Source organism: Antennarius striatus, chromosome 3 (assembly GCF_040054535.1).
Source record: "Antennarius striatus isolate MH-2024 chromosome 3, ASM4005453v1, whole genome shotgun sequence".
Taxonomy (NCBI): Eukaryota; Metazoa; Chordata; class Actinopteri; order Lophiiformes; family Antennariidae; genus Antennarius; species Antennarius striatus.
The window spans coordinates 1,632,501-1,644,860 of NC_090778.1; the positions used below are offsets into that span (position 1 = coordinate 1,632,501).

The 12,360-nt window shown below is 43.8% G+C and overlaps 1 protein-coding gene across 2 annotated transcripts in view; it reads right to left on the reverse strand.

Moving 5' to 3' along the window:
• Window positions 1–7,643, reverse strand: part of lhx2b (LIM homeobox 2b) — a 12,056-nt gene extending 4,413 nt beyond the window's left edge. Inside the window, exons 1-4 of one of the 2 annotated variants that reach the window (XM_068310750.1) lie at window positions 6,501–7,643; window positions 5,123–5,325; window positions 4,243–4,610; window positions 2,035–2,240 (exon numbers count right to left, since the gene is read on the reverse strand). In XM_068310750.1, coding sequence (XP_068166851.1) covers window positions 2,035–2,240; window positions 4,243–4,610; window positions 5,123–5,325; window positions 6,501–6,683 — 960 coding nt within the window. In that variant the 5' untranslated portion in view covers window positions 6,684–7,643. Of the gene's footprint in view, window positions 1–2,034; window positions 2,241–4,242; window positions 4,614–5,122; window positions 5,326–6,500 lie in introns of both variants that reach the window. The other variant, XM_068310749.1, reaches the window with a different exon arrangement.
• Window positions 7,644–12,360: the final 4,717 nt, after the last annotated feature.

Genomic DNA, 12,360 nt, shown 5'->3' on the forward strand with positions numbered 1-12,360 from the left:
TTTATTCTGACCGGGTCATAAAATGAACACCTGTATGGTTCCAGCTGTTGGAGGCCAGGTAGACTGGAAACAAACACACGTGAGCAATGTCAGAATAACCGTAATGGAGAAACAATTTGCTGAATGCAACAGAATAGTAAAACTGTGAAACAGACCAATCAGAGGAGGATCAGCCCAACCAGCAGACACCATATTTATCTGTTAAAACCCACAAGGAATCCTCCTCAGTGTTAGCATCGCCTCAAACGCTCAGCAGTAGTCCTATCAACCCCTGATTTTATATTCTGGATCACTATTTCTGATCAATCTGCTGGGAATGACCAAGACAAATCTATTGTCTAACTGAATTTGGAGGAACTGAAAATGTTGGAACAATTTGCATCAAAAAAAAAAGTCCCTTTCAAACATTTTAAAATTTCTGCCAATGAGTTTGGGAATTTCTGGAAAATAGTACAGAGAAGTGGACAGAATTCAAAGATTAGTTTCACTGGGCAGCATCTGAGGACTCTTAGGATACATTATTAAATGACTGAACCTACTCATGACCTTTTGAGAAAGAACCAAACTAGTATCTTCAGAGAATCCTGGGAGACTGACCGACACACGAGAACACCATCACTGAACTCCTTTCTGCTGCCACAGCATCTGGCTGAGCCTCCTGCCCCACGCCACAACTTCAGGTGTGAAGGAATCCAACCAGCAACCTTTAAGCGTTCGCTGGGACGGAATCAGAACAGAAGAAGACGGACCGACTCCAGACAAACAACGCCCCCCCCCCGGGAAAAGAAACCTTCCTGAGGAAATCCACATTCAGATTTAATAGAGCCTCAAACAGATCAACATCACCAAACGCACACACACACACACACACACACACACACACACACACACACACACACACACACACACACACACACACACACACACACACTGGAGTCCAGGATCAGAGAACTCTTAGAATCCGTCTGTGTTCCTTTGTGGAAGTGAAGGTAGAGGAACGTTTACTTTTTAAGGCCGGCCACAGAGGTGTGTGGTGTGTGTGTGTGTGTGTGTGTGTGTGTGTGTGTGTGTGTGTGTGTGTGTGTGTGTGTGTGTGTGTGTGTAACATTCTCTTTCATGTGTGCACATGAAAAACAAGAGGGCCGGCCTCCCGTTTCTGTCGATACCAGAATGTTTCAGCTGCAGCGGTTCATTGAAACGCTCCTGATGGTAATTAATTTTCCAATATGAAGTGAATTTTTAATCCTGAATCTTTGCTCTGTTTTTCCATAAAAGGAAAAAAAACCCCAAACTGAGATGCAATGGGGGTGGGGGGGTGGGGGTGTTGTTTTGGAGCGTGTTAGCAACAGAATCCTGGTGGAGCCATGGGAAACAAGCGCTTCAGCCGAAACAACAGGAACCAACACTCCAGAGCATCAAAGCAAAACGGCTGCTTTGTTTTCTGCGAGCGTTAATTAAAACGGCAGCGATTTCTGTTTCCTTCTGAGAGATTTTTGATTCAGAACCCTTTTTGTCTGGTTCTCTTCTGCTCAGTCCCACAGATCATTTGCTGTCATCTCTTGTGAGAATCACCGGCGTCTGTTCTTTCCTCATTTCTGCTGCAGAGCGCCGTGTTTCCTCCACCACACCACACATCGTCTGAACACAGGATCGTCTTTTCTTTCATTTCCAGGTGGTTTTTGGATTGTAAACACAGTTCATCTCGGAGAAAATTTGAAACTATTTAAAATGTGATCATTACAAGTTTTTTTTTTTATTTAAACCAAAAAACAAAGAAAAGAGAAAAAGACAACACGACGTCTGATTTTGTTCCACTTGTTTGGTTCCTGAAAGCGTTCCAGGGAATAAAAAGCAGCGCTATCTGATCAGGAGCCCCTGATTGGCTCCTGGCTGGATGACCTCACCTCATCTATTCACACTTGGAAGCTGCTGGAGTGTTTGGGAACAGGTGAGATTCCTTCACACCTGCTTCCTGTTTGTGTGAAGCAGAACCCCGACTGAACCCGTGAACACGAGACGGGGGCTCCATCCTACCTGCAGCACCCGCTTGGTGAGGCCCGTCTTCTGGGCCAGCTGCTTCAGGTCCTTGGCGTCTGGGTTGTGGTTGATGGCGAAGTAGGACTTCATGGTCCTGAGCTGGTGGTGCTTGAAGGACGTCCGCATGCGTTTGGTCTTCTGGCTGGAGCTGTACTGGGAGTCCCGGTCCAGGGACTCGCCGTCGTTCTCGTTACAGCTCAGCGCTGAGGCCCGACAGAGGAGAGGAGAGGGTTAGAACACACCTGAGAACCTGAACACACCTTTGTTCTAGGGCTACTCTGCTTCTGATTGCTCCTGACCCCCCGTCTACATGTCCGTCTGTCCTGGGAGGAGGTGCTAGCCTGGCTTCAGCAAACACACACACACACACACACACACACACACACACACACACACACACAGCCTGTGGACTCCCTGGCATCCCTCAGGGTGTTGCTGCTGCCTAACAGTTCGTGTTTGATATCAGAGCGCTGCAGATAATGAATATGATGAATGTGATGAATATGAAGTGAGTGGAGATCCTCAGAATAACACTTCTGTTAATTATCCAGCACACACACACACACACACACACACACACACACACACACACACACACACACACACACACACACACACACGCTGCCTCCATCCAGGACATACGGTCCAGTGTTTTATTAAAAGCAGCCGGTTCCCCTGCCGGCTCCTCATCCTCACACACAACATCTTCCTCCGGGTCGGAACCACCTCCGGATCCAGGTCAGACCACGTGACCGCCCAGGTGAGGCTGACGTGTGCTACCGGCTGCCGGCAGTAGAGGGCGCACTGCCTCTTCCCTGTCGGCGGGTCAACGCGGCCCGATCTGTCCGCGTCACTCCGGTCGTAACAAGAATTTATTGTTCAGGAAAGAACCGTGAGGAATTATGGGATTTTTTTTAGCTGACAGAAATTGTTTAGCATGAACTCATCACTAATAGGTGATAAATAGGGAATAATCCTTCGATTGGGTTCAGAGAGCAGCTTCCGGTGGGATCATGAAGTCAGCTGATGACGGGAGAACATTTATTCTGTCCAGTAACATTAAAGAAAAGATGAAACTAATGAGAACACAATGATTACACTGGAGCGGCTGTAAACTGTTAAAGTGTTGAATATAAAATGAGCCCCGACTGTTGCGTCCACTCTAGACTATCACGTGACTTTACGGACACTTTTGGGTGGATGAACTGAAGTCAAACATTAAAAACATTTTATCCTCCTATGAGAAAATAAAGTTGTTCATATGTGTCTTCAGTGTGTGTGTGTGTGTGTGTGTGTGTGTGTGTGTGTGTGTGTGTGTGTGTGTGTGTGTGTGTGTGTGTGTGTGTGTGTGTGTGTGTGTGTGTGTGTGTGTGTGTGTGTGGAGTCTGACAAGTAAACGGGCAAAAACAAAGACATGGAAAAATCTGGTAACAGACAACCAAAAAACGAGGCGCAGGAAAAATAAAGTATAACAACAGCAGAACTATATTTATTTATTCTTATATATTATTATTATAATATATTATTATTATTATTATTATTATTATTATTATTATTATTATTATTATTATTATTATTATTATCATTATTTAGAATTATGTTGGTGACGTGAAGCTGAATGATAAATTTGAAACGCAAAATTGGTTCAAATGAAGTGACTTTAAAATGTTTCATAAAATTAAGTTAAAATAAAGTTTTTCATTTTATTGACAAACTTCTCGACGTGTTTTTCTAGTTCGGGCCCCCGGTGAACGGTTCGTCAGCCGGGAGGGGGTCCAGTGATCTGTGACACCCCAGTGGACAGAAAATCACGTCAGAAACGAATCAAAAAAGAATTCACGAAAAATAAATCAGATTAACGGAAGAGATGGAATATCACGTTTGTGTGTGTGTGTGTGTGTGTGTGTGTGTGTGTGTGTGTGTGTGTGTGTGTGTGTGTGTGTGTGTGTGTGTGTGTGTGTGTGTGTGTGTGTGTGTGTGTGTGTGTGTGGGCCTCCTGGACGCAGAAACACCTTGCCTGAGCTGCACACAAACATCTCCTCTGGTTTTATTTATTATTTTATGTTGAATTAAAAAATGTAAAAAAAATATTTTCTGTCAGTTTAAATTCCTTCATTGTTGTTTTTGTTTTTTTCCCCCATTTTAGATTTTAAATATTTATGATTCAATTAAAAATCATCGATCAGTCAATCAGAGGTGTCTTACCTGCGTTGTACGCGGCCAGCTCGGCTCCGGGCCCGGGGCTCTTCCTCTTCCGGGGGCGGCCCTTCTGCACCGCCCCCACCCCGTTGAAGTAGGATAGTCCGAGCGCGTTGGCCGGACCCAGGCCTTTGTGCGCCCCCGCGTCCGCGTGGTTAAAGTGTGTGTGGTATTCTCCCTGCAGCAGAGTCTCAAAGTGCAGCCGGCAGTACACCAGGCTGTCCTTCATGCCGAAGTGGTCCCCGGTGGTCAGCATCTTGCTGCAGGTGGAGCAGGTGAAGCAGTTCAGGTGGTAGACCAGGTCCCGGGCGCGCATCACCATCTCCGAGGCGGAGATCCCCAGGTGGCACCGGGCGCACCTCTGCACCGAAAATCTTCTGCGGACAACACACAACCGGCATCAGCGTTTGGGTCCACACACACTTCACATCCCAGACCCCCCCACACAATACCTGCCCCCCCAGCCGGTGTTTCATCAGGTCTGAAGCGGATCTGCGGTTCCAACCGAACCGGACGCGGAACTGTCATTTTATCCAACTGGACTAAGAATAATTATTAGTTGGATAAAATGTGAGGGGCTGGTGGGGGCATGAGGTGGTGTGTGTGCGTGGGGGTCACCCCCCCCCCCCCGCAGAGCTGCTACCTAAAAGTCGCTTTCGATTCAGTGGAGAAAGTTTTCTTCTCTTGAAACGACTTCCGAAAAATGACAGAATTTTATCACAAAATTCATTTTTACGCAGCAGAATAAAAATAAATCACGGTTTTTTTTAAATATAAAATATGTTTAAATGCCTACATAAACACTATTTATAATAACTGGATGTATTTATCGGTGCGGATGTTCCAGACGCAGTGTGTGGGGCCCCGGGCCCCGCGGCCCCCCTACCTGTAGTAGTCCTCCTTGCAGTAGATGCTGCCGTCCTTGCTGAAGCAGGTGAGCTCGGACTCCAGGTTGAGTTTACACTCGCAGCACTTCAGACACCTCATGTGCCACTGCTTGTCCACGGCCAGCAGGTAGTAGCGGTCCGCGATCCTCCGGCCGCAGCCGGCGCACAGCGCGACGCGCTCGCTGCTCAGGCACGGCAGGGACTGGGGGGGGGGCATGGACAGGGGGGGAGGACACGGCGTCAGAACACAGCACCGACCTGATCAGAACCTTTTAATCACAACGGAACCGGTGTGACGGGGGGGGGGGGGCAGCAGCCTTCACACCACAGGATTTACGCACGACTTTTGGAGATTGAATATAGACACACGGTGAAGGTGCAGCTCAGGCAAATGTAAATGTAAAGCCCCCCCCCCCCCCCGGCAGGAATTTAAAAACAAGAGCATTTCCATTCCAACTGATGAAGATTGGTTAAAAATTATTATTATATTATTATCATAAATTATATTATAAATTATTATTATTGTTATTGTTATTATTAACAAATTATATTATTATTATTATTATAATATTATTATTATTATTATATTATTATTATTATTATTATTATTATTATTATTATTATTATTATTATTATTCACATCTACAGAAACACAGAAGACTGCGAAACTCAATGAATAATCTACATTGATAGTAAATGGAGTTTATTGCTGCCGATAATTTTCATGTAATAATAATAATAATAATAATAATAATAATAATAATAATAACAATAATAATAATAATAATAATAACAATAATAATAATAATAATAATAATAATTAAAGCTGAAACATAAACACACGTTCTACATTTTACAGGCCTGAGAAATAAAACCTGCGCATTTCTCCATCTGATGGAAGCTGATTTCTATTTTTTTTAATTCCATCTGCACTTATTTTATTTCCATGCTTGTGAATTCAGAAGTTCTATTTTTACGTTTGTATTTTTAATGATATCATAACGGCCTCATGAAAGATTAAAAACAGCTTTTTAATGTCTGTCGGATTGTTTCGTGGCGTTGATTGTTTGACATCTTTTATTTTCTGCCAGTGAATCCAGTTTAATTAAATTCACACTATTTTATTATTATTCTAATGAATCAGTGAATATTTTTTAGAGCAATTGTGAGTTTTAATGAACAGAACTATAATTTCTTTACAGGGTTTATTTGACATTTGGTGTGTTTGGGCCTGTGGGGGGGAAGTTGTTCAGCCTGAGAGAGTTTTTAACACCGACACGCTCAGTGTTCGGTGTTCGGGTCTGAGAGCGCGTCTCCCGTCTGCTGCCTGCCTGCCCCCCCTCCCGGACCGAACCGGCCATAAAGAACACCTCCTACCGTCTCTGACTCCCCCATGTCGATGGCCGAGCTGATGGCCGCCGTCTCGCTCTTCCCTCTCCGGTCCATCTCTTCCACCACGCCGTGCACGTCGCCTCCGGGGAGGCCATGGAAAAGCATCGTCGCCGCGGAGGGGAGGATATTAAAACTGTTCTGTTCGGATCTGCACGCCAAGATGTCCATCAGAGGTCACAAATAAAAAATAAAATTAAAAAATCCTGCGCAATAATGCCACAAAAAATGTTTTTTTTCCTTTCTGGCCGTGACAAAGTGAGAAATCCAGAAAAATGTGAGTGGCCGTGGACACGTGTTCTACACACGGCGTCTCATCTGCCAATGGACACCGTCCGGACGTCTGCAGCTCTCATTATCAATAAGATCGGATCGATTCACAAATAATCGCCTCTCGCGTCGGAGCCACGACATCCCAGGTGTGTCATCACCAGCGCTCCTCTCTAGACTTTCTCTTCCATTTACGGTGAATAAACATACCCACCGTGGAGCCCCCGCTGCTCGGGTCTCAGCTCTGACGCGTCTTTCCTGGCTGGGGGGGGAGAAAATATTTCAGGCTGTCGAAAGACAATTTCTCTGGTTTTGGATCAGAAAAACCCCCCAAAACAACCAAAGTGAACAAACGTGGATCAACAGCGGACACCCATGTCCAGAGGAACACCCCCCCTCCGCCAAGTTCAACAGTCCAGCTGATTCTTTCCCCCCGAAACTCCTTTTGTTTCACGAAGGGAAATTAAAGAATAAAAATAAACTGCTTTATAAAATCCCGCCGGTCGTGGTGGTGGGGGGGGGGGACGCGCTTCTCCTCCAGTTCGTCTCCAGCAGCTTCTGCGCGTAACAGAAGAGGAGGAGTTGTCTCCACGTTGACTGATGATAGGCGAGTGTTCGCTGGCCCCCCCAAAACCGCCGTTCCTCCTTCTTTAGGTCCCGGTTGGACTCTCCGCTCCTTATCAACGGGGGCCCTGTTGCGTCACGACGCACCGTTTGTGTTCATTGGCTGTTCGGCTGGACTTCTACCGACTGGTCTGGAGCAGCAGTATCACCTTTACCTCCGTTACCCCCCCACCCCCGGGTGAAGTTTGAAGGGTTAAAGAAAGAGAGGAGCGGGCGAGAGGCGGGTTGGGGGGGAACGGAGGTGTCGGAGCCTCTGCTGGGACCTGCGCTCAAGTGACGCACAGAAGAGTTCTACACGCTCCCCCAGTACCGGGGGGACTCTCCACCGGGCCCCGCGGGGGTGGGCAGAGTCTCCCAGAGCAACGCAGTTCGGCTCCGTTGTGTTTGTGATCAGAAACAGATTTAGTTGTATTGTGTTTGCCTCAAGTGTTTGTGTTCATTCACCCACAAACCGTTTCAAACGTCACGTGATGCCACGTTTGATTTAATTCTTCATTTATTTTAATTAATTTATTTTAATTAATTTATTTTAATTTAAGATATAAAATAGAAAAACAAAAACTTTACGCACAGAGCGCAGAATGGATGAACCGCTGCGTCACGCGTAAAACCGGACGGCTGTCATCCGGTTTGACCCCCTCCATCCAGTTGTGGGGTTCGTTTCTTTCCTGGGGAGACCCCCCCCCCCTCCACTCGTCTCATGCGGTTCATCCGGAGCCGATCCGGATCCGTTTCGGTCTAATTAGCTCTCTGCTCCTAATTGGGAGGAGAAAGTCCGTCATCAGAGGACGTGTTTGAGGACAGGAGGAGAGTTTGATGTTAAACAAAATATGTGGATGTGGGGGGGGGGGTGTCACGTCATCACGTGGTTTTGTTTTCTATTCCCTTTTTATTTTGCAATCGAGTTTAATTCAGTTTCGAGCTGATGAGTCCCACATGAGCTCACCTGGATTTTTACCTGTAAAAACATAAAAAATCTGCTTTCATCGAATAATTAGAAAGAGAAATAAAAGGATCCGTTTCCTTGATATTTATAATTCATTTCTGCATACCTGTCTTGCCCCCCTCCCGCGCGTAAAAGCCCCGCTTTTAGGACATTGTGAAATGTTATAGCACAAATATGATGTTAAGCTCCTAAATCCTTATGCAAATGAGCTGCTCTGTAATACCCTTAATTGAATACATGCATATTTATCATCTGACTTTTCTCTCTGGTTTATACATTAAACATTTCTGCGGGCGTGTGTGAAATAAAATATTAGATGGTCTAAGATTAAGGAAGAAATATTAGTTGTGTGTGTTTGTGTCGGGGGGGGGGGTCCGTCCTCTGATTGGTTTAAATCACCTCTCAGAATCAAGAAGAACAACACGGAGGTGATTTATGCAGATGAGGCGGATCCGGCTATGTGCTGGAATATTCTCACTAATATGTGTTCATTATATTCACAGCGGAGGAGGAAGAAAACACACACACACACACACACACACACACACACACACACACACACACACACACACACACACACACACACACACACACACACACACACACACACACACACACAGTCTCTTTTAACAGGGGGGCAGTAGACTCACATCCTCAGTGTGGAGATAAAAGATGAAGGATGAGCGTCACCGACACCGGTCCGCGGTCACGGAGGCTCCGCGGTAACGGAAGCTCCGCGGTAACGGAGGCCTCGTTTAGGCTTGATGTGGTTTATTCCACACATTAATGGATTTTCAACACCAGTGAGTCCAGATGAACCCGGATGTTCTGCTGGACACAAGTTTTCCACAAAGCACTAAATCCTGAAGGTGAATACTTAGCCCGGCTGCAAAAGAGAAAAGAAAAAGAAAATTAAAAAATCTAAATATTTTGGACTTAAATATATATTTTTAAAAAAAGGTTGAAAAAAATTAACCAAACTGTAGTTTTTGGAAATAATTTTATTTTTGTAAATGCAGACAAGGTGAAGTGATGCATTGTGGGATGTTATATTTGTTTGTGACTATATTGATACCGCTTCATGGAAATAAACATTTACAGTTTTTGAATTATTATGACATTTCTCATTTTTTAGGTATTTTTGTAATAAAAATTAAGATGTATTAACTAGCACTAACCTGGATTTTAAAGGTCATCATTCTTCGATCCCAACAATGAAATCGTTCATGTGATTCTTATGATGGATGTTTTCTTATTTTATTAAAAACACCTTTTTGAACAGCTGAGTAGGCCTAGTAGGCCTGGTGAAATGTCACTTTTATTGTGAAGCGGGGTCTATGGATGTGCACTACTTCAGTGTGTTAATGTTAATATGAGTGTTATAAATCATTATAAATATATAAACGTGGAGACTCTCCTCGTCCTCCTGCTGCTGTAACGAGATCCTTCAGCGACCTGCAGGATCATCATCTGCTCCTCTGGGGGGAGTTCACTCCTCTCTCTGAGAGTCTTTATTCTGAGTAAATGCTGGAAATATACTGGTTCAAAATAATGGAATAAAAAGATTGTAATCTTTTTATTAAGTAATGAGGAAATTAATCAATCTAAACAAATAATTTTAAAAAAAACAAGACAAACAAACAAAAATATTAGGATATGTTATTTTAGATATTAGAGATATTTTTAAACCCCAATCACTTCAAACAGTCAGGAAAAGTGTGTTTTCACAGGAGATTTGAAGACTTTATAATTCACGTGTGTCAAACTCAGGGCCCAGGGGCCACATGTGGCCCTCCACATCATTTAATGTGGCCCCCTAGAGCAAAAAAAGGTCAGAGTGTCTAAAAAGAAATAGGTCAAAAGTGTGCTTTGACCAAAACTACATTTCCCACAATGCAGTGGTTCAGCCCATTTTAACTCTGACTAAACATTGTGAACAGGTTAACGAACTAACTTGTGTCTGATGTTATTTTTCTTTATTGATTGATAGTTTGATCCTTGATTGATGGAGTTCTGTGGGTTTAATAACCTGACAAATGAAAAGGATTTATGTTAGAACAGAGAAACAAACAAACATGTTTTTTCTGTCTAACTGTAATGTTTGGAACTAGAATCAGTCAGAAATTCAGTTATTTAACATTAAGGAGTAGTTACATTTAGTTACATTACACTGAGTTACATTTAGTTACATTTATTAGTTACATTAAGGAGTAGTTACATTTAGTTACATTACACTGAGTTACATTTAGTTACATTTATTAGTTACATCTGGCCCTTTGAGGAGAAGCCGTGATGCTGTTGTGGCCCTCAGTGAAAATGATTTTGACCCCCCCCCGCCCCCATCTATAGATCAATTTGAATTGACGAAAAAATGTAAGTTGAACAGAATCAAAAATAATACATTCATCCAATTAAATTTTATTTATTTCACTGAAATTAATGTTATTAGGTGTGACCAATTGAAGAACGTTTTTTCATTGATCCAACGTTTTACTTTTTACAGTGTAACTCATCGTCATATTTGGGGCGGGGCAGGCGGGGGCTCCTCCCCCACACAGCTGAGATCCTGATTGGTTTGATTTAAACTCCATCTAAATGTGTTGGATTTCAATAATGAATCAAACATGACTCAGTGTTTATTTTGATAGAATGCACTAAGTTGTGTCTTGGGGCCCCAAAGGGGGCCCCCCAAGACAAAATCAGGGTGTGAGACACACCTGATTTATTGTTTGTTTGTTTGTTTGTTTCATATTAAGATGAAATAACTAATACATGTCTGAAGTTAGAGTTCATCCACCTTCATATTCAGTGTGTGTGTGTGTGTGTGTGTGTGTGTGTGTGTGTCTGTGTGTGTGTGTGTGTGTGTGTGTGTGTGTGTGTGTGTGTGTGTGTGTGTGTGTGTGTGTGTGTGTGATGCTGACACAGCTCCACTGATGACTCTGCGTCCTGTAATGATCTCCATCACCGACACGGATCTGCATCCCTCAGATAAACACCCCCCCCCGCCCCCGTCAGGCTGCTGGCATCTTTTTGATCTGCTTGCATTTTTTAATTGTGTTCTGCATGAAGGTGTGTGTGTGTGTGTGTGTGTGTGTGGGGGGGGGGTTCTGGCTTTAATGGGATGCCGCTGTGGACGTGGGGGGGGGGGGGGTTACAGGCTCTCAGAGGAGAACTCGCCTGTAATTAAGAAAAGGAACAAAGCAGAGGAGAGGAGGAGGAGCATCACCTCATAACACACACACACACACACACACACACACACACACACACACACACACACACACACACACACACACACACACACACACACACACACACACACACACACACACACGTAAACCCACTTCTGATGCAAGACAAACATCCACAGGAGCATGAGACACCTGAGCCTCTGGTTCACACACACCTGAAGGAGTCACCGGGATTATGTTAGGATTTAATCCCACCAGAGACAGAGACACAGCAGGATTAGGGTTAGGATTAGAGATTAGGAGTTAGGGTTAGGTTGGGGTTAGGATTAGGAGTTAGGTTAGGGTTATTTAGGGTTAGAGTTAGGATTAGAGTTGGGGTTATTTTAGTGTTAGAGTTGGTTTAGGGTTAGGGTTAGGATTAGGGTTAGGATTAGGGTTAGGATTAGGATTAGGATTAGGGTTAGTATTGGGGTTAGGATTAGGATTAGGGTTAGGATTAGGGTTAGGATTAGGATTAGGGTTAGGGTTAGTATTAGGGTTAGGATTAGGATTAGGGTTAGGATTAGGGTTAGGATTAGGGTCCAGCATCTGTCTTGTCATGATGATTATTTTCTACTTCTTCTCATCTCAAGATCAATAATAATCATAATAATAAATGATAAAATGGTTAAAAATAAATCCACCCTGTTTTTGACAAGAAAATGATCAGAGGTAGAGTTTTTAATCTGTTAATCCAAACAAGTCCGTTCACAGCATTTGGAATTATTTCCTTTAGAAAACAATGAAGGAACGTTCTGTTGTCTGAAAATATGACATA